At 38.9% G+C, this 22,720-nt stretch overlaps 2 protein-coding genes across 11 annotated transcripts in view; one reads left to right on the top strand and one right to left on the bottom strand.

Annotated features, from left to right (window-relative positions):
* The window catches only part of adgrb3 (adhesion G protein-coupled receptor B3), a 124,628-nt gene extending 116,757 nt beyond the window's left edge, over positions 1-7,871 (top strand). For 8 of the 10 annotated variants that reach the window (XM_089011519.1, XM_089011522.1, XM_089011520.1 and 5 more), the window contains 4 exons: positions 1,028-1,707; positions 3,570-3,605; positions 4,531-4,635; positions 6,856-7,871. In XM_089011519.1, the coding sequence (XP_088867645.1) occupies positions 1,028-1,707; positions 3,570-3,605; positions 4,531-4,635; positions 6,856-7,044 (1,010 nt within the window). In that variant the 3' untranslated portion in view covers positions 7,045-7,871. The remainder of the gene's footprint in view (positions 1-1,027; positions 1,708-3,569; positions 3,606-4,530; positions 4,636-6,855) is intronic. The other 2 variants (XM_089011524.1, XM_089011526.1) reach the window with 1 other exon arrangement.
* Positions 7,872-10,554: 2,683 nt separating this feature from the next.
* lmbrd1 (LMBR1 domain containing 1) overlaps positions 10,555-22,720 on the bottom strand; it is a 34,212-nt gene continuing 22,046 nt past the window's right edge. The window contains exons 9-16 of the mRNA XM_089012443.1: positions 21,859-22,011; positions 21,213-21,277; positions 20,961-21,063; positions 20,628-20,732; positions 18,947-19,096; positions 18,421-18,496; positions 11,945-12,036; positions 10,555-11,613 (exon numbers count right to left, since the gene is read on the bottom strand). Of these exons, the coding sequence (XP_088868569.1) occupies positions 11,503-11,613; positions 11,945-12,036; positions 18,421-18,496; positions 18,947-19,096; positions 20,628-20,732; positions 20,961-21,063; positions 21,213-21,277; positions 21,859-22,011 (855 nt within the window). The 3' untranslated portion in view covers positions 10,555-11,502. The remainder of the gene's footprint in view (positions 11,614-11,944; positions 12,037-18,420; positions 18,497-18,946; positions 19,097-20,627; positions 20,733-20,960; positions 21,064-21,212; positions 21,278-21,858; positions 22,012-22,720) is intronic.

Below are 22,720 nucleotides of genomic sequence, written 5' to 3' on the forward strand. Positions count from 1 at the left end.
CATATTTTATGTATAATAAATGTGCTATTGTATTGTAATTAAAGAAACAAACTGTCCTGTATAATAAAGTTGTTTTATTTACCTTTGTGATGGTCGTTGATGTAATTGCCCCTTGATGATATCCGAGTGAAGTTGCTGTGCTTTCTCGGCGATAATACCCTCACTCACACTGTCCCATGTTAGCTGCTTTTCGTTAATCCAAATCAACAGAAGTTTTTCAACCTCTTCTATTGCCTGAGACCTTTGTTTAGACAACACAGAAACACCCTTAGCCACACGTAGAAATGGGCGACTTAGCATACTGGTACTGGGACGCTAATCACACAAACGCAGACCTCGTTCGTGTTTCTCGATGATCTCCTTCTTCTGCTCGACTGTAATTTTCTTTTGTGCCCTCTTTGGCTTAACACTAGCCTGTGGTGGGGTCTTTTTCGGTCCCATAATAGCAAAAGTACTCCACTCGATAACAAAGCATGTCTGCATTCAAAGAAAGGGGGTGACAAAAACTAGTCCGCCAGCCACCGTGGCACTGTTCGACCATGTGGTTTGGGGTTCATCCGCCGCAAAGTAGGCCACCAGCCACCGTGGCGCTGTGTGGTTTGGTTTGTCTGCCAAAAACGAGTTTTTCAGCTAAGACTTTATCAGAACAGAAGTTTTTCAACCTCTTCTATTGCCTGAGACCATTGTTAAGACAACACAGAAACACCCTTGGCCACACATAGCAATATTAATATTAATATTAATATTAATATTAATATTAATATTAATATTAATATTAATATTAATATTAATATTAATACATTTCATTTATAAGCGCCTTGGTTGACTTAGCGTACTGGTACTGGAACGCTAAGTCACACAAACGCACACCTCGTTCGTTTCATCCGTTGCTTTTGGCTTTCAGTGTATCTTAATCACATCCTGTCCATATTGGATGATATTAACTGGAAATTTTCTTTTAGGATTATGTGCACACTGTCACAGACATGAATCGCTGATTTTAAATGTGTGCTTTCCGCCCCATCAGCCCTCCACAAAGACATGGGCTCATGTCGCGCCGCTACCGTCACGGGCACGCTTTCCCGCATATCCCTCAATGACGATGAGGACGAGAAAGCTCCTGAAGGCCTCAACTACTCTACGCTGCCCGGCAACATCATCTCTAAAGTGATCATCCAGCAGCCTTCGGCACTGCACATGCCCATGGGAGTGGGCGAGCTAAAGGAGCAGTCACTCGCCGGCGACAACAACGCAGAGCTGCGCCGCGCCGTTTACCTGTGCACCGACGACGGCATGCGCCAGAGTGACCAGAACATGGGCACCCACGACATGGAGGGCCACCCGCCACAGAGTCAGATGATGGAGACGGATTACATTGTCATGCCTCGCGCAGCGGCGGCACTTTCCGGGTCTGCTACACTGCCAGCCCACCTAAAGGAGGACACCAAGATGAACATCACCATGGATACGCTCCCGCACGAGAGGCTGATGCATTACAAGATGAGCCCTGACTTCAACATCAGCCCGTCGGGCATGGACCACATTAATATGAACCTGGAGCAGCAGTACCCCAACGCCCCCGAACAGATGCAGAATCTGCCCTTTGAACCCCGCACGGCCGTCAAGAATTTCCTTGCTGAGATGGAGGAGAGCGCCGGACTCTCGAGGAGTGAGACGGGCTCTACCATCTCAATGAGCTCCTTAGAGGTACATGCACTGTATATGCCGTATTATGTATGGTATCCGGCGGATCCATTTCAAAAAGTCACTGATTGCAATTGCCAAGGTGATTAATGTTATTTTTTTTTTCAAGGTCTTCCTACCCGGTAATAAACAGAATTATTTTTGGTCGTCGCACAGGTTAGCTCATTCGCTGCCATTCCCGAATTTATTCGGGAATTGAAAATATGTCATAGAGCGCCATTCCCGAATTTGTTTGTGTTTTTATTTGTCTTGCTGGTGTGCCGATAAAGCGCTGGCCAGACATCTGGCAATGTTTTTTCCCTTCCACAAGGAAGCAGCATTTCCATGTTCCATGTTTTTTTTATTACTTTCAAACACATAACTTTTTATCCATAAGGAGTAAATTGAGGCATTTGGTTGAAGATCTTTGTCAGGTGGGTCTTATTGAGAAATCTTGGTTGTCTATAAGCATTGTGTTGCCCAGTTAAATTGTGGTTCATCACAGGCATTGTTTTTAACTCATTCACTGCCATTCACGAATTTATTCGGGAAATGAAAATATGACACAGAGCACCATTCCCAAATTTGTTTGGGTTTTGTTTTTCTCATGGTTGGGTGCCTATAAAGCGCTGTCCATGGCCTTTGGCGTTTTTTTTTCTTTTCCACAAGGGGGCAGCATTAGCGCTTTGTTCCAGCTTCAGCTGTTGTTATAGCGCTATTTAAACCAAAATGCAATTGCATTGTATTTTGGACAGCCACCCTCATTTCAAGCTCATATAACTCCAGACCCATATAATTTAGGTATTAACTTTTTTTCTGATGAAAGAAGAGAGTCTAAAGTTTCTCACACTCCATTGAATGTTTGTGTAGTCCTAAAACTAAATATTCTGTGCGTCCTGGAATTTGAGTGACAATGACAAAAATCCTTGCACTGGAGTGGACACATTTTCACATCTGGCAGTGCTTGAGTTAAGGTTTTGTGAAACTAAAGGTAGATGAACAATGAATAAAAGATAATAAAGATTTAGGAATGTTCATTTATCTACTTCAATTACATGTATTTTTATTTACTAATCACATTGGGGCAACTTCAGAAAATCCTACACAAGTGTAGCATAAACCTGAGTCAGTAATTCATCAGTGACATCACAACAATAATCAAATAATGCCTGAACAATAAAACACAACAACAACAACGCCCGCACATCAACTGTGCATATTTATTTACCTTTACCCACACCATAACAAAGGTAAGCTCAATGCTTTAATATGGTGACCGTGGGAGTGCTTAAACATGCAACAGAAACCACAGAACAAATATAAAATGAATAATTGACACGAGCAGCATAAAAACTTGGGTATTTGAAGTCCTATATCGCCCCATATTGTGCGCTCCGAGCTGGCTTTGTGCGTGCGCTGCTTTTTGCTAGTTTATGAGTATTATAAAATACATTACTCAGAGAGAATCTAGTCAAAATAAAACAATGTTCAGCATTGGACAAACAGGAAGCACTGGGTGTGCATAGAATAAAAGCTACTGCAAGTAATTGCAATATGCATCGACTAGATGAAGCAACACATTGGGGAATACAATAAGTATAAGAGACCTTTATATTGAGCTTTGACAACTGCTACAGATGTAAATTAAAAATAGGTGAGAATACTGATCCATAAATAAGGTGTATTGGATTATAAGGTGCACAGTTGGCTTTTGAGAAAATTAAATGTTTTTGTTGCACCTTATCGTACAGAAAATATTCAAAAATGTGTATCTTGACTAAAATTCATCACTGTATTCATAGACACATACAGTACCTTACTGTGTTGTGGCGGCCCTAAAATATTTTTCTCATGTTTTATTTTATTTTATTTTTTTCTTTTTACAGAGAAGGAAATCACGATATTCTGATCTGGACTTTGAGGTATGTTGAAACACATTCCTTCGCTTAAGACATGCATTTATCTAATTTCTCTTTTTTAATATACCACGTAAACCTATCCTTGTGTTTGTCATTTGATTTACTCAAACTTATGCCTCTTAAGCTTATTGGAGTTTACAAGATTTATTGTCGCGCTATGTAGTTAAGGTAAAAGCAAGGCTCTCAACTGACAAACAGGACGAGCGTTCATCAACATTTCCATCATCCTCCATCTCCACCATCCATCGCCTCTGCGCTGATTTTTAAATGATATGCTTTTAAAGTCATTTTTTAAAGACATTTTATGACTAATTTGAACTGCAAGTTTTGTCATGCAAATTCCACCTCTCATTTGGCGGAATTTTGCATTCCTTTGCATTGCCAAATCAGGTTTATATATATATATATATATATATATATATATATATATATATATATATATATATATATATATATATATATATATATATATACACACACACACACACACACACACACATACATATAATGCACCCATTTCTAAGTGAAGGGAACAGAATGAAAGCTTTTGGCAGTGTTTCTGGCTTTAAAGTAGACACACAGCCCCTTTATAAGGAAGCCGCGGGCCAAGATTGGATTACAAGGGTTCTTATGCCAACAAAACGTTAAATGAGGCAATTTGTCACAAAAGAATTAAGCTTGTTTCGATTACTCTTGCAATTTTGAATGGAGTCATTCTGCGGTCCTGGTCCAAATCGTCCCAATGTTTCCTCTATTTTGGCGGTGTGTTATAGTATATATATGCAAACCTGAGCATATCTGTTTGGAACCTGGCCGACAAGCAAACTACCTGGTCACTAACATATTGATCAGAGTGCGAGTGGGTGGAGAGAAGATGCATTTGCATTATTGGCTGTCAATACCAAAGCAAAAACCCTTGCCATTGCAGAAAGTCATGCACACCAGGAAAAGACACATGGAGCTGTTCCAGGAACTGAATCAGAAATTTCAAACCCTGGACCGATTTCGAGACATACCAAATATGGGGAGCATGGTGAGTAACAGGAAACCAGTGTGGGGGGTGGGGGGTGTTCAGCGACATTGACATCCAGCTGAAGCTTATTTTAACGTGCAGTGCAGACTACATGTGTGTGATTTTGCTAATGAGAGGTTATGTAGAACAGGTTGTTCATTTATACAGAGCCAGCAGCTGGCAAAGGGGGGCAGCAGGCGTTATTTGGCAATAGTCTGCCTCCTTGCTTTTATTTATTTATGTATTTATTTTCAAAGAAAAAATGCATTTTCTCCTCCAGGCCAGTCACGGAGAAGAAGGATGTTTGCTCTCGAGAGTGCATCCATTCCAATGCAAGGCCATGAATGCACTTTGATTTACATATACATTTATCTACTTAGCAACACCATTTTTTTACCAGAAATGCATGGCGGATGATTTAATCTATCAGCATCCCAACCTGACCTGAAGTGTGCTGTTCTTCTAAGGCTGCATTTACACGATGATACAATTCCAGTTTTATTTCTCCCATGTGAACCACTTTGGATATTTGTCATGTCAGTTGCCTATTTGACACAGAGATCCAACAAAATAGCCGCTTGAGAGCTGTAACAGATGATCTGACATTAATCCGCCTTCGAAGCCATCGAGCCAGAGGGATATATAACTGTGCTCACTCACGGAGCCCAGCTTTAAATCATTATGATGCCTAGTGTGACGTATAAGATTCTTGTCAAATATGTATTGTACTTATGACTTGACCACTGCGTTAGCATCAATGATAGGCACATTCTGACATGCAAATCTGGGTTAAATTCCCACTTTAGGAAGAGAACTTTCTTAAGAGTTAACCAAGGACCTTCTGGATTCTCAAAATCTTGTCATTAAAAAAATCTGAAAAATAATGATTGAACCACTGTTGCTTATGGTCATCGTCAGTAAAGAAAATCTTCCATTTGGTCTTTCACATTTTACATTTCACAGGATAAAAGAGACGTGAAGATAAATTTGAAGTCTTAACGTTCATTTTGTACCTACGCCGTTCCTGCTTCTCTCATGGTTCCAATGTCAACTCCATTGCCGGTTGTATTTGGCCCTGCCATTCTGTGTCTGTGCCACTTATAGAAAACAGTGACTTGAAAAATAGCAAAAAGCTTTAATATGCTGCGCGAAAGGCGCCGCCGTAAGAAAAAATAAATGAATTTTAAAAAAAGCTTCTATCATTGAAGGATAAAAAGCTGATTCATATCAGACGGATCGGATATTCTCTGTCACTTGCGAGCCAGAAGTCTATAACCACAGCAAGGCAATTGATCTACGCACACGTTCACAAACACCATGCAGCGGTAAATCAAAAATATAGCATATGAGGTGCAGAGACCATTAAACAGAAGATTGTGTGGGCTTCTAAAGAGCCTTTGCGGAGCTGTGACATACACCACGCACAAACATTTCGGGATATTTGTGTTTCGGGAGATATAAGCTATAACCCTTACTTCTTTAATTAATGTTCAACAATGAAATCTAAAAATAGTCCATAATAATCAGAATTTATGACAGAAATAATAATTAATATTTATATGCCGCCTTTTCCTACTGGCATATCTTATTAAGCTGGTGAACTTCCTTTCCTTCATATTGTGCAAACGCAAACCTATGGAAGATCAGCACATGCACGCCAACCCACGTAAAATCCCCCCTCTTATTTTTCCCAACCACCGCCCCCCTTTCACTTACAATCATTCGACTGCAGTGATATTTTCTAAAAAATGACTTTACATTTCATATGTCCTACCTGCGAGCAGCGCCTCCTTCCTATTATAATGGTGACTTTGAGGTCGTTGCTACCAAGGTGCCGAGAGGAAAGGCCGACATGTGAAGAGCATACAATGGATTTAAAAATTCAACAAACCCCTGATCCAATGCCAGGGATTTGTGATCTAAAATAACCGGAGTAAGATGGGTTATTTCAAAACGTGTTTCCATCAATAATACTACCCACAACGTGTAGAATATTTTAGAGAGAGGTGGTTATGAACACAGTACATCTCGAGCTGTATTAGGGTGTCCATACCTGTGCAAGCACATGATCTCATTTGTTTATTTTTACTGCCCCTTAAGAATGTATCTCAGATTTTCAGGTATTGCAAGTGGATCCGGAACGTCTCCCCCACTTATTGGGGGAAATCACTGCAGAGGAAATGTGGCTATAAAACTCTGTAACGAAGATGTAATGCTGACTAATGTGGCCCGTGTTCACAGGACAAGGCAATCCCAAACAAGAACCCATGGGAGAGCTACAACCCAGCATGCGAGTACCAGAATTACGCCACTATGAATGTACTAGACTCTAGCGCCAAGGACACGCTGGAAATGACACCCGCCGAGTGGGAAAAGTGTGTCAACCTTCCCCTAGATGTCCAGGAGGGGGATTTCCAAACAGAAGTCTAGAGGTGAAGTAGAAAATGCAAACTTGGGAAGGAGGAGAGGACAAAGAAGAAAAGGAAGAAGAGGAAATGATGTATTTTGCACTGAATAAAGCAACAGACTTTTATAACAGCCTTGGCGTTCGTGTCGGGATAATTGGGAGCATGACATGGACTTTATGTGCCAATGTGAGACTGATGAAAGTGAAAGAAAGAGACTGGAAAAATGGGGAAGAAGGAACTTGGAAAACCATCAGTGTTACTTTTTTTGTATTCTCACTAGTGTACTTAGTGCAGGGCAGCCGGGTGTACGATATTTACCATCACATTGTTTCAAATTATCTTTTTGAGAAATTGGAAAGAATGCGGAAAAATATATCGAAATATACTATATCCCTAAAATCCAAAAGAAACCTCATAGAGCGAACGACACGCCATGTGGTCCCAGCTTCGTTTGGTCTGGTTGCTGCTCGGCCCAGGAGTACAATGTATATATTTATGCAGGTTTTTAAAACGTTTATAACAGTCCGTTTGGCCATTGCGACACTTTTTACTTTCTAGTATGAAACATGGGAGGGAAAGAGTATCTTTTGTGTCATATTAAAATGAATGTTTGTCCGGCCACATTCTTCATTGCTTTCAATGCAATAAAGATAATACTCACTTTTATATAAATAATATATTTCACAACTTTAATACTGCGGACCCCGATTGAAGGATCCCTGGCAAGCTCCCCCATCTGCAGCCCTGTCTAAAATATATAAAACAAAAAAAAATAAAAATAAAAATTAAAAACAAAGCAAAACAAAAGAATTTTTTTTGTGTTATGGTGTAAATAAACTTTTGTCTACATATGTTTTGATTGTGCCCATTTATTTTAATGAGGAAAAAAAAGAAATAATGCCAACCTGATCAAAAGTTATAGCGAAAATGTTAACATTTGAAAAGGAATGTAAATAAAAGAGGAAATATGTTCGTACTGCTTCAGGTGTGGTGTCAAATTTGTGGTTCCTTTCTCACTGCACTTTTGGATTCATACAGGAAGGCCATTTGACCAATCGGCAACGCAAGATTTTTACAAATTCCATAGCATACAATCCCTATTTCTTTCATTTGCCGAGTTTGCATACAACAAACACGGTTACTACATAAATGTCATTACAACAAAAAAGGCCTGTTACAACAAACCATGGGAAATTAACTGCCACTGTGACTTTGCTGATGAACAAAATCTACAGTTTCTTCTTTCCCTCCGTTGTGCTTCTGGAGGCACGGCACGGTCCCGAGCACATCATCTTAAAAGCAACTATTACTGTTTCTTTGTGTCTCCCTTTTCCATGTTCATGTTTACGCATCTGTATACCGTTCATACTGTATTTGACATCCGAGCTGGCGGCCATTTCATTGGAAACTGATTGAACGACCTACCATCATAGCGTAAAGAGTCGTCGTGCCTGGAGGTGCATTGTAACGAGATTTTACTATATTTGGTCGAAGAAAGTCAGAACTGTTGGGAAAAATAGCTCCTCAAGGACTTGATATAAGGGGATAGATGTTCAGTACAGAGGCATCAAGACCATTTTTCTGTCCGAATGGGTTTCAAAACTCTGGGAAATTATCCAGAATGTATTGAAATGTTAACTACTTGGGAACATTGGGGTAACAAATTGCTCAAGACTTTTAAAAATGTAGTGAGCAAGCTGATTATATGGATGTGTGTTTAATAGCGTTGACTTAAGGTGGCGTGCCCTTGAGACAACACGCTGGTCTTGTTTGTATGTTCCCAAATAAAGCTGTGGATGCTGCTGATCGCCCTGCCAAACCCCTGCCCCTTCTCCCAGCGCCCGGGGGGGTGAGTGGTATACACAGAGAGGGCCCACAGTGTGAATGAGACAATCACATTGGATCCTTCATGCTTCACTCTGTTGCCAGAGGCACCGCTATGGCTTCATCAGAAGAACCTGTGAGGAAAATTCAAACCTGTGGGCATGCCGCAAGCCAGTGTACATCTGCTGCTTGCACAATTACAAAAATAAGGCATACCACATGCTCAAACCATTGGAGAAGTGGTTCAGAAACATTTTTTTTTCAAACACCAAAGTACAAACCTCCAAATTTTAGGATCAATATTAAAAAATGCACCAATGTAGTAGGCCAATGTGTACATCACGAAGGAGATGTTATATTCCTGAAAACTATAGCACTGAATATGATTGTAAAAAACATTTACTGCACTTAAATACTAGAAGAAACTCCAAATACAAGTCCCGGGTTCAAACCCAGAATTTCAGAAAGGGGCAGCAGGCATAATAACCGATCCTACATCATGCTGCTAAAGCAAGGGAGTCATTTATTTTGCAAAATCCATGAACCACTCTTTGGAGAAAATCAAGGCTTTTGGGTGTGCCTTATATACCAGAAAATATTGTTTCTCACTGCTGGGATACGACAGTGTGACACATTCACCCAGCGGTTTGTACGTGACTATATATAAAAAAAAGAAAATCATAATTAAAAAAAAGGTTTTATCATTTATCTCAGGAGGAATTTGTCTCAAAGATGACGTGGGAAGTAAGGAAAATATTTAATAAGACTGATCTGTCACATCTTTGCTTTATATTTTTATTCCCCCGATCACGGCTTATTTTGTTTCGTACCAAGTGATGTGGGGAGAGCAATCTCATAATAAGCAAGCTTAAAACCAGCCTTGCACAATATTTAGTAACAACGTGCATATGCCACAAACACTTAACTGAACAATCATCAGCAAATTTCCGGCAAATCCACCGCAGGCAAAGGCTGAGCGCCTCAAACTAATCCCAGGATGGATGTATTTAACTGTCCCTCTTAGCTGAAATGTATACACAGTAAGGGTGAAGTAACAATGTTACAAAAAAATACCTTTCAATTTCTCCCCTATTAGATTCAAAATTGAGAGTATGTAAGGTATACCTAATGAGACCTGAAGACATCATTCACTGCACCGCTTAATAGATACTGTCAATCAAAAGAATCAGTGCAGTAGTAATTTCCAACCAGGGGTGACTTTGGAACTGAGCTGAAATATATTTATTTATTTATTTGCCATCTATCATTTTGCACTTCCCTCTCAGTTATACTTTTGTTATATTCAGGACGGTGGAAAAAAATCATTGGGACCGCCCTACCCACCATCAAGGACTTGCAAGAATCCAAACAAGGGCGCAGAAAATCCTACTGGACCCTCCGCACCCTGCCCACCACCTTTTCCAGCTACTCCCCTGAGGCAGGCGCTACTGATCCATGTGCACCAAATCCAGCAGACATTTCAACAGCTTCTTCCCCCCCCAAGCCATTTACTCACGCAAATAGACCTGTATAGTGCCTCAAGTTTTCTTATGATCATATGCAGTGTGTTCTCCAGACTTCCTTGTGAATTCCTTGTGTGTTCTACATACTTGGCAATAAAGATGATTCTGATGTAATTCTTGTATGATCGTGTTCCGTGATTATAATTTGTTTTTAAAGTAGGTGGCTTTCCAATAACAACATCATGCATATTTGAAGTCATTTATTTTGCAAAATCCATGAACCACTAAATAGTGGACACATTATGTTACTTGGTACCATATATAACAGAAGTCAATGAATAACATGGACTATTCATGGAAGAAAACATGCTTTAAACGACATGAACTGAGCTTCAGACAAGCCTTTGTGCTGTCCTTCATTGCAACATTTCATCACACACCACCATGATATGAAAACAAAAACATTGTCATATTCCTAGTGTCAATTAAATTGCAGATTAATCTATAAATGCAACATGCAAGTGCTTTAAAATGAAAAACAATACAATAATCAAACACACAACCCCAAAAAATTGTGCATCGGTCACAATATCTTTATAATACAGGTAGCAAAAGTATTTTTTGAATCATTTACACAAGGAAATTAAATAAAGTGTGACAAAGAAAAAAGGTTTGTTTGAATGCATTCAGTACCACTTGCCATTTGAGGACTTGTAAGTGAAATTGGTGACACAAGCAGGAAATATACAGCAACATACAGCATTTCATTTCAATCACAGACACAAACAATGTGAAGTGAATTTCATACAGCAACGAGCACAGAAGTAAAGTTGAAGGAATTTTAGAGCAAATGTGAAGCCATTTTAGGGCTCAAGGGCAGTGGTTTCCAAACTGAAGGACATGACACAAAATTAACCTTTTTTTTGGGGGGGACAGTCAATCGTAAAGACAAATCATTTCTTGACATATGGGATTTTAAGTTTTTGCCCTAGTTTCTACGATTGTCTGAGGGTGTGGCTTTCCGGGACGTTTTTCGAATTCTGATATTGTTGGTCATGTTATATGGGAGCTGACCTCTCTTTAAAGCTGTCAAAATAAAATGGAAACAAATTCACGTATGGCCAAATTGTACTTTGGAGTCCCTTTAGGTTATGAGCGGAGGTGCTGCCCCGAGGGTACGTGCGTATTGAACCTCAGTGCACATATTCATCTTCGCTGACATCCGAGTCGTCGGCCTCCACCTCGCCTTCAATCACAGACTTCTTCCCTCGGCAGCATGACACCACCAGGCCGATGAGGAAAGCCTAAGGCAGAGAATTTAAGGCAAGGCATTCAGTACAACTATTTAGGATAAAAAAGCCTAGATGTAAAATCTGAAAGAATGTAAGGAAATAAAGAAAAGTAAAGAATGTCAATAGATTAATACGAAAGCTACTTAGAATGTCAATATGTCAAATATATAAGGGATGAGCCAAAATTCAATAAAAAAAAAATGGTTTAATAAGATGCAAATGATTAGAATCATCTTGCATGGTTGTGAGTGGTGGATCACTTTTACGATCTTGAGCATGAGCAAAAAAGAACAATAACAATTGACAGTTGCTGTTGTACTCCATTGTGAGAAGAAAAATGTACCCCGATAAAGGCCCAGTTTCCGAAGTAGTAGATGGTACTGAAGAACCAAAACTTGTGGAGGAAAAGATACGACCTGGTCACAATGCACTGGTCTGAAAAATAAATTAAACAAGGACGACTTATAATATGCGCATGCTTTTTAACAGCCAAAATGATATCCATAGGGGTGCTGAACTTCTTTAAAAACATTGGCAATACTTTGGATCAAGTTTTTCATTCATTCCTGGAAATGTCTACCAGTGAAAAGTGCAAAGGATGACCCCTCATCGTGTTTTTTCTACAAGTGCTTGTACATGTTCACATACATCAACACCAGTTGCGAAACAACCTCACTCCTCAGGAGCAGTGACTCGGAAAAGAGCAAAACCGTGTCACTGCCAGTGATAATGTGACTTTGAAATGTATGAATGTGCGGAGAAATGATGCACCGTTACTCAAAGAGCTGTTTCGCATAGGTTGTGAGTTAGAAATATGAAATTTCATTCACGGGGAGTGGCTATGCTTTTGGACTTTTGTTGCATGGTTTCTGCAGTACGGAAGAGGATGATTAGGGCCACTGAAGAAAAAAAAATACGGTTGTCAGAATTCTGACAGTGGCCCTCGAGGACCGACTTTGGACACCCCTGCTTTAAGTCATTTTTATTGGTGTTTTGCATTTGAATAAAAATATCATACTGCGTGTTTTGGGTATTTTAGATGCTATAAACGTTTTTCTGATGTCAGTTAGGAAACAAAAAAGTGATGTCGGTTGTCCTTTAAATATCATTTAAGCCATAATATATATCATGACCAAAACAATGACGAATGTTCTTTTTCCAGTTAGGTGCACTTTGAACAATTAGTGACGATGCAAATCAAGAACAAGCATTTCACCAGCTGACTTTTACCATTGCATTCACAATAATGCCAGTGCACCAGTATTTTTAGTTCGTCCTCAGTTTGATGAGTTCCATCTGCAGTGGAGATGAAAAGTACATAAGGCCCTTGTTCAAATATTTATAAGTAGCGATATATATATATCTTTCAGACAGGTTTTCCCTTCCCATCATGACTGTGACTCATTAGCTGCACGACTAATTGAAATGTTGTATATCTTGAAATGAAAATGGAAAGATATAGCAGAATATAGCATAGCAGAGTGAGTACAAAGGATTGTGAGTACGATGATTTGAAAAGTATGGTGAAATGGGAATCTTTAAGGGGGGAGGATCTACGACTAACTCGTGTTTTCAACAGCCCTATAGAACTCCTTTTAAAATTGAAAGCATGTCTTGAAATGGTTATTAGTGGATCCTGCATTAGTCTTTCTAAGAACCCTTGAATGCTATTTTTTCCAAAACAGTCATTTTCAGGAGAGAGGTGCAGGGATTGGTGTCTGCCTTATAAGAAGGCTTTCACCATCTTCACTTTGAAGGGTGTCGTTTAATTTGAACAGACAATGTAGAGACAAGACCTTGGTTGACTGTGTTTTGTTTTATCATTAATGGACTGCACTATAGCGTCACATGTTTTTGTTTGGTTGTTGTTTTTTTTTTGGGGGGGTGCTAATCTACTAGCATTGATCCAACTGCAAGGGAAAATATTCTCCTTGGGAGTGCCTCTCCTTTCCGTGGATCAATGGTCCTTGGCTGACACGTGAACAAATGGTTATGTGATGTGTCGCACAGCAAAATCAAGTGTCCAATGCACAAAGGTGAAAGACACTCTGCTTCACAAAATGAGCGAATGGACTCATTCATGAGAATATAGAACATTCTGAGCATGCAAGATATTTGAGTGGCATTATTTGTGGTGAAGATATAAAAGGATCTTGGCTGTGCTTGAGAGCCATCTGGAGCTTAAGAACTAACTCTTCTTCTCCGTGACATGTGTACATGCATCCTCACACTACTTGAACCCCATTGAAGAGCACAATGAGGCCCTGACTGAGCCTATCGAACACCACCAGAATGACTGAGAGCGTCACATCGTTTATATATGGGAGTTGGCATCAATGGTATTTCGAAAGTTGAAATGTATCTTTGTCATTCATGATTTATTTAGGATGTCGATTTTGAACAATATACAGTAAAGTCTCGTTATATCGATATCGGATATATAGATAGTCCCGGTTATATCGATACTATTTCTATGCACGCACGGAGAAAATTACATGCAAACAGGGTCGGATATATCGATAGTCCCGGTTATATCGATATTTTTTCGGACTCCCTTGAATATCGATATAACGAGACTTTACTGTATATATATATATATATATATATATATATATATATATATATAGTATCTTATATCTAATTGTATCTTATATCTATGAATTTTAATTATTTACGATGGATAACATTGAAATCTGATGACTGTATTTTCCCCACTATAAGGCGCACCTGGAACCCTTCATTTTTTAAATTAAACCTGATCCTGCGCCATATAATTCGCCACACTCTATATACTGTATATGGAATAAGATGAAAAGTGAGATTTACATGTTTCTTTTGTAGTTTTCTAATTGAACAAGCTCGGTGATATTGTGAATAAGGACACTGAGTTGTTATACTTTTGTTTGAGGGTTATTACGTGAGTTATTATTGTTGTTGCTGAGCACTATTGCGATTGTTACTATATTGTGATTCTACTAACAATTACTTTACTGTAACAACATCAGAATGTTTTTTACATGTTTACTGAATGGAGGAAAAATCCCCCCTCCACTATGTGATATACATTTTCCACTAGATGTTATACCTTGCTGTTGAAGGTGCACCTTATAATGTGGATAATACGGTGTGTCGTCAGTGTCGGGTAAAAATATCCTTTGCAAGGGTTCAACGTCAGTGGTGTCTGATGACAAATGCTTACTTTTTACACCACATGTTAGATTTTATAGTCATATGCTACTTTATTATAGCCTAAGAATATTCTCCATGTCATTATGAAACAAATAAAACACCTCCGGTCAATCAAGTTGAAACAATCAAACAGAAAAACTAAGTTTGGCAGTAAGTGAGGATACCTTTGTGTGACCGCACATTTTTACTACGTGAACTTGTGAACATCAGAACATGAGCAGCCGGGATTGTCGAGAAAGGAGGACACCTTGTATATCAAAACAGAATACTCTGTCTGATGCCTTCAAATTCATACACAGAAAATAGAGAGCAGAACCTTTGGAGTTGTGAAGGGAAGAAGAACAATCAGCTTTAACATCATCCTCATCACCCCATTGGGAAAGCTTGTCGAAATTCATCTCGATGACCTCACAAATTTCCACCAGAACTTGGGCCATCTGCAGCTTTCCAGCTGCTCACCTGAACTCGCACCGCTCCGAGTGGAACATACAGATGGTTCACAACGGCGGCGTGCCGAAATATATTCTGATCTACACTGCTGACTTGCCTCACCTTGGAATCATTAGCGCACTCTGAGATGAGTGCGGGGCAGCTTGTGAGTACAAATAATTTCACCTTGACTCACCACATCTTGGTGAAGCTCTGCCCAGAGTAGCACTATGCATTACGTACAACTTCGATCACACCATTCAAATACAAGCACTTAAAATGTGCGCCTACACAGACACCCACTCACACACTTCCACACATACCTGTACATATCCTACTTATTTCAGTTTGGAACATGCTTCCGTTGCTCAAACGTCCTACCCCTACATTATCTTGAGCTAAATGGTGATCTGAATACCTTATCATGTTATATTTTGGGATAAGGCAATGTCTGTGGTGGAAATGTACATGATGAGATCATCCTTTGCTATTTGAAAAAAATGAAGCTGCAATTGAAATGAAATTTAAAGGTTAAAGAAAAAATAAAATTTTCAGTATATGTGGGGACACTTAGCAGTTTTCCCAAGAAAATAACAGTGATGGGATGCATTCAGGAGTTTTACTATTCTGAAGAACTCACTGATTATAACAGTCTTAATGAAAAATAATAATGAAAAAAATATACAAGAACCGCCCGAGCACTACTGATGTATATAAATTAATATTAATTATTTTTCAAGTTAACAATAGCAAACTCGAGAAAAAGCCAATTAGTGTTGAGCCATCTCAACTCGGTTAATGTTTTGCTACGGCAAATCAAATGGACATTGAAACGAGCCAGTTGAAAGCTCAGAATTAGTATTGGAGTGCACTTTTGTGACAATTTCTTGAAACTTTTCATGGGACTTGAAATTAGACCGTTGGTTTCATAAAAGTTGTTTAAATAATACTTAATACATGACACTAATTGGATTATAATGCCAATGTCTCATGGTCGATGAATGTAATCAATAAATTTAAGTAATGTATCAGACATTTCGCAGAAAGTTATATCATACATTCAAACAAAGTATATTTATTTCTAAAAACATTAACATTAAGTAACCCGTATGATAATTAAATAATTATGATGTTTTGTATAAAATCTAAATCACCCACCTGGATGACACATACATATTTTTTTTCAGGGAACGAAGTTTACAACAAATTGAATATTCCAATTCTGTAGATTTTAAGATAAACAACGGTGTCCTAAGTATCAGACCGACATAATCCATTTTCTGGCACAAAGGAAAATTATTTTTTTGGCAGTGCTGTAAGATCCGCTCCTTCTCCATTTTAAAAATTGACTGACACTTTCAAGACAAAAAGAAAAACAATCCAAGCAGGTTCCACACAAAGATGTTCTAACAATGTGCTAGCAAATTTCAAGTTGCTAGGAAACAGACAAAGAAGAAGAGGACACCACCCCCCAAAAAATAGTCATAATGCAGTCAGTTTGCAGGGATAATAAGCCAAAATAGCAGATATAAAGGCGCAAAGGTGCACCGCAAAATATCTTAGCAATAGTTGGTCACCGCAAAAAAGTAATTAACCCTTTGAATATTATGACAAAAATGAGTATTGAGTGATAGAATGCAGAATGTCAGAGATAACTGTTTGGCTCGCCAAAGACACCCATGTGCCCGCCAAAGAACCTTGCTGATGTGATGATGGAGGCATTAAAGGTGAGGACAAAAAATAATAGTGAGTCCAGATCATTTCTTGGAAGGAATCTACAGAGTCACACAACATAAATTAAAGACGTGCACAATAAAATAAACATGATAATCTAGTTATCAGCGAAGCCATATTTATCGGAGCGCATTAGAAATTGTATGTCGTCTACACTTGCCAATAATGCTGGGACAATGGCATGTTTACCAAGGTTTTGCATCAGCTTTCTGTTTAAAAAAACATTTAATGTTTTAGGAAAGGTGGAAAAATGTCCAAGTGTTATACTGTATGTATAATTCTTTCTCATTTCTGCTTTTGTCCAACTTTAGGTCTTGAGCATCTTGTATTTTTTTTTTCTTCATTGTGTGCCACATGCTTTCAAGCAAGACACATGTCTGGACTGGTGGCAAGCCTGTCTCGTACAACTGCAAGACTTGTAACTGCCCACACTCACGACATGCACACGAACAAAACCCTATACGTAAATAATCCAAGATGCTGGGTTTTGAATTTTGGGCGAATTACAACATGGACAGTATTTTTCTTTGCCGTAATTGGAATGAAGTCCATGATTCCAAAAAATTCTGAGATCTGGATTTGTCAGACGACATTTCAAGTGCCTTCGGTTAATCTCAGGTGAGCTCGGGCCCTGAACAGAATATACCAAGCACTGTTGAAGGCTTGAAGTGAACATATTTAGTACACAATCAAGCTTAAAATACTTGTTTTTATGAGAGTGAGATGTTAAATGTGTGAAATAACAATTAGATTTCTAACTTGTTTTATTTTTTAATACGATGGGAATCAGGGCATTTCAATAAAATAAGGAAAATGACCCAGCAGATAATCAAGCACACTTGAATCACATATGAATTTAGGTGACATTTAATTCTTAATTTAGGGATCAATATAATGTTGGTACATACTTTGTGGCTATAAAATCTTATTTTCGCCTGAAAGGTGTTTCACTTGGAACAATTCTAGATCCTGTCCTATTCCAACATGAATGTACATCAGTGCACAAAACAGGTCTAAAATTATATTGTCACGGCAGATGAGTGAATGCTTTGCGCTATATAGTGTTTTTAGAAACCTTAACTGAAATAACAATTTTATCATAAACGTGTGTAACTGGGGCATTAGCTGGATAAATAATTCATACTTATGAAGTTGCTTGCTAAGATGTACTGTACAATTTCATGCTTTTGTGACTGATGTGCTTGTAATAGGTGTTGGCATTGTGACAGCAAGAGGTTACATATCACATTAGTAAATGGTTGTCCTTGTGATTATTCTCCTTAATAAATAATGGATGGCGATAGAGATTACTGAACATTGTTCAACATGAAATGGCTTTGTTGTACACTGGCCTTGCTCTCTTACAATCAACTTGTGAGGAATGAATATTTGATCATGTATAGCAGGATCCTACAGCATCTCGCTATTAGCCAGTTGCTACCTTACAAGCACAGATGACACACTCACCCCCAGGCGCGTTGGCGTCACAGATCCTGGTAGTGCTATATGTAGTGTTGCCTGACCTAAGGCCAGTTGAAGGACTCTTGAGAAAGAAAAAGAAGAAACACAACAACACAAAATTCACAAACCTGTGTATGTTCTTACTACTGTGTTTATATTATGAGGAAATGGCGAGAAGCATAAGATAATCAGAAGAATTATGATTCAATCCTGATTTTTTTTTTTCAAGAGACACTTAAGAGATATTTCAAAGGCATCCATGTTCTGGAACATTAGAAATGTACCAAGGTGCAAAGGGAATGTAGGTGACTTCAAATAACATTTTATTACACTTGAGTGTTTGAATGCCTTAATAGTTTGAATGCTAAACATGGGTTGACCAGAATGTTCGAGTTTACAATCCAAAAAGAACTACAAACGGGCTCTATGGAGACCACACATCGGCCGAGCTGGAACCATCAGAGGAAGCGCACCAGGGAAGCCATACACAAAGAAATGCGTGGGATGAAGATCAGCAAATAGCTTAGCTCACCTCTATGAGATATTTTTGGCTGCCATACATGACGTACTGAGGGGCAAGACTGTAGATCATGTAGCTGGTATGGAGAACAATCAATAGCAAAATCATGCAGAGGAAGAGGAGAGCCTGGGGACGGGTTCTTTTCGGTCGAATTTTGTACAGCTGTAGGGGAAAGGAAATATTTGTAAATGCGTGTAAGCATCAATTTCAAAGAATATATATATATATATATATATATATATATATATATATATATATATATATATATATATATATATATATATATATATATATATATATATATATATATAGTGAGACCTCAGCTTACGAACACCTTATCTTACGAACTTTTCATCTTACGAACATCAAATTTATGAAAATTAAACCTTGAAATGCGCACTATTTTCATGATACACACCCACCACGGCTGGCGGAGTGATCTTCGACGGAAGCACACGACCGAACAGCGCTCCAGCCGGCCCTACTTTCCACACCCCGTCTCATTGAATGCACACGTCGATCGCCTCCTTGGAGCTTTTTGCTGATAATTTTACTATTACGGGACCAAAAAAAACCACCACAGGCTCGTCTTCAGCCCAAGAAGACACAAAATAAAAACATAGCTGAGAAGAAGGAGATAATTGAAAAACACGCACGAGGTGTGCGTTTGTGTGATTCAGTGGCCCAGCACGGCTATGCTGAGTCAACCATTGCTACCATTTTCCGGAACAGAGGTTGTTGCAAAAGGTGTTTCCGTGATCTCAAAGCGACGGTCGCGGGCAATCGAAGAAGTTGAAAAACTTCTGTTAATTTGGATTAACGAAAAACAGCTATCCAGCCACAGCGTGAGTAAAAGCTATTTGATGCGAGAAAGCATGGCTGATTCACGCCGATATCGCCATGCGCCAACCTGGACGTTCTGTGCTTATTGAGGATTTTAAAGCCAGCAACGGATGGTTCGAGAACATCTGAGGGGGAGGAGGAGGAGATGGCTGCAGCATCAAGTGAGCTCATAAAGGCAATGTTGGCAAAGTGGAATGATGTGCAGGCTTTTACCGAACAGGTCGATTCAGAAAAGACTGTGGCTATGACAATCATCAACATGATGAATGATAATGTGATGCTTCAGCTTCGTAACACCTTACAAGTCTGAAAGCAACAAGTGTCAATTAAGAGGTTTTTAATCAGCAAAAATGATTAGGAGTCTCCAAAGAAGCAAAGAAGAGAGGCCACACCATAGGTTAAGTGACCAACAGTCCTTATGGAAGGTGACTCTCCTTCCATAAGCCATCAACGACCATCAAAAAGGTAAATAAAAAAGCAATTCCCTTTGACCTCGGACCTCCGACGCCATTCCATCAAGCCATCAATGACCATCACAAATGTAAATAAAGTGACTTTATTATTCAGTGCAGTGTATTTCTTTCATTACAATACAATAGCACATTTATTATACATAGAATAAGATATGCTTTGTGTAGTTTTAAGGCTTATTTAGTTGTAAAGTATATTTTATGGAAACCCGGGAACGGATTATTCCCATTTTAATGGTTTCCTATGGGATTTTTTTGGTGATACACACTTTTTGGCTTACACACTCTGTCTGGGAACCAATAAAGTTCGTAAACTGAAGTCTCACTGTATATATATATATATATAGAGAGAGAGAGAGAGAGAGATATTTTGCATTTACCCTGATCCAGAAGAACCAGATGCCCATGTTGCGAATACCCGCCATGGATGTGAGTACAAAATACATTGTGATGATGGTAATCAGGATGTAATCCAATGGAAATACCTGTAAGGTCATCATCAGAGAAGACATCTATCACATTAAAAAGCAGATACCATACCACCATAACATTTTTGTTTTACTGATTCATGGCGTAATAGCCTCAAATCAGGCAGCATGAGATATGAAAATTGTGCACCATCCATAACTAAAGGAAAGAGTAAAATATTTAACTCAGCGCATTTTAACTGAGGATGATTATGTATCGTACATATGACATAAGTGGATACTTACAGGTTGTAAGGCTAATAGAAGTTCATTCAAAGGATTAGTTAGATTGGTGCCAAAGATTATAAAGCCAGAGCTCATGCCAGCAGAGTGAAGAGCTTTATCCAGACTGAAAGACAAAAAAAACGAGACAATGAGCAGCTTCTGTGTCGTGCATCATGAAATATAACACATGTACATTTTCAGGGTCATCTTTAAGTCAAGACACATTCACGCCACATTAGAACACAGATATGTATCTTTTTAAAAATGACTTACTTTGAAATGAACAGTGCAACAGAGAACAGCAGAGCCACCAGGATAAAGAAAATGCCTAGTACAATCTGCACAAAAAGATAAAAAAACATGCATACAGTATATAATGGGGGTGATAACAACAACACCAAATTAACATTGACTCGCCCATATAAACCGATCATGTCTTATGTGTAGGAAAGACTTGGCTCTCCAGTTTGAAAATGATGCCAAAGGTGACAAAGGCACGCAGTGGTGCAGCCCAGATATGAGCATCAAGCTTCAAGCGAGGCCGTTTCACGGCAGCCAAAAAAGCAATAAATCGTAAGAAATGCTTGAGGGACATTTCATATTGAAAAAAGATTGCGCTTGACAGGAATAAGAAATGATTGGGCAACGGTTACGTAAACGTATAGAGTTCGATTTTTAATTTAATGAAGTGTGGGACCATTGTAATCAAAACAAGCTTATCTTTGGTGTCAGACTACCAACTAGCCAGCTGATCATGACTCAGTAGGAGAGTGCTTCAAATGAGGGAAAAAAGGAAACTAAAAACAAATATTCATTTTTAATTGGAAATGGATGAATGGAAACTAAATGTTCCCGTCAGAGACATGACGGGTTTTTGGTGAGTTTTACACTGCTGATTTATTCTAAAAATGAATCTTACCTTGAAAGGTCTCAGAGCACCACCCATTTTGTTGCAGCAGGTCCGCTCTGCAATTTCCAGGTGCCTGCCTCTTCGTTGTAGGACCTGCAACTTTCCTTCAAGTTCCTGCAGATTGCGCCTGTCCCGTGATGACAATGGGCGTCCATCTTGACACTGAGCCCAAGACACATTTTATTTCAATGATTGTGATTATTAAGAGTAACCTTGGATTTCAGGTTTGAATTACAAAATCAAAAAGTAGAAAACATCATTCTTGGGTTTTTGATAAATTTTCAATGAATTAATATTTTTCCAGTTATTCTTTTTTTTAACTTGGATATTGGATTGGATTGGATTGGATTGGCCTTTATTAGTCTCACAGTGGAGAAATTTACATTTCACAGCAGCAAAGTTATGCTAGATATGTAGATATGTGACATTTTGATATCGCAACATTATTACCATAAAATGCAGTGTGTAGTATGCCAACGCCAATAAAACAGTTTTTTTTTTCTCTATGTGTAGAATACCTTGATTTGGTGGTATGCATTATTATTATCTGGTCACATTTGACACCTCAAACATGCATTTTAACCAAATGCATGTTTTCACTGCTCCATTTACAGTCTCACAATATACGACAAAGCATGATTGTTACAATTTGCCCTCTATTTTGTTTTACAGTTTTGGCCAAGGTCCTCCATTTGCACCTTTCCAGTTTTGAAGAGAGGACCACAAAGTTCTGCAGAAAAAGGAAGAACAATCATCTGCGTCCCGTTCACTGGAATGAGCGTCACAGCCAAGGCTGTTTCTGCGATCACCCAGTCCAACGGCCATGGCCCCGCTATGTGGGTGGCATGCTCCGGAGAGTGCTCAGAAGCTG

The sequence above is a fragment of the Hippocampus bargibanti genome, linkage group LG13 (genome assembly GCF_051943395.1).
Source record: "Hippocampus bargibanti isolate YZ-2025 linkage group LG13, ASM5194339v1, whole genome shotgun sequence".
Taxonomy (NCBI): Eukaryota; Metazoa; Chordata; class Actinopteri; order Syngnathiformes; family Syngnathidae; genus Hippocampus; species Hippocampus bargibanti.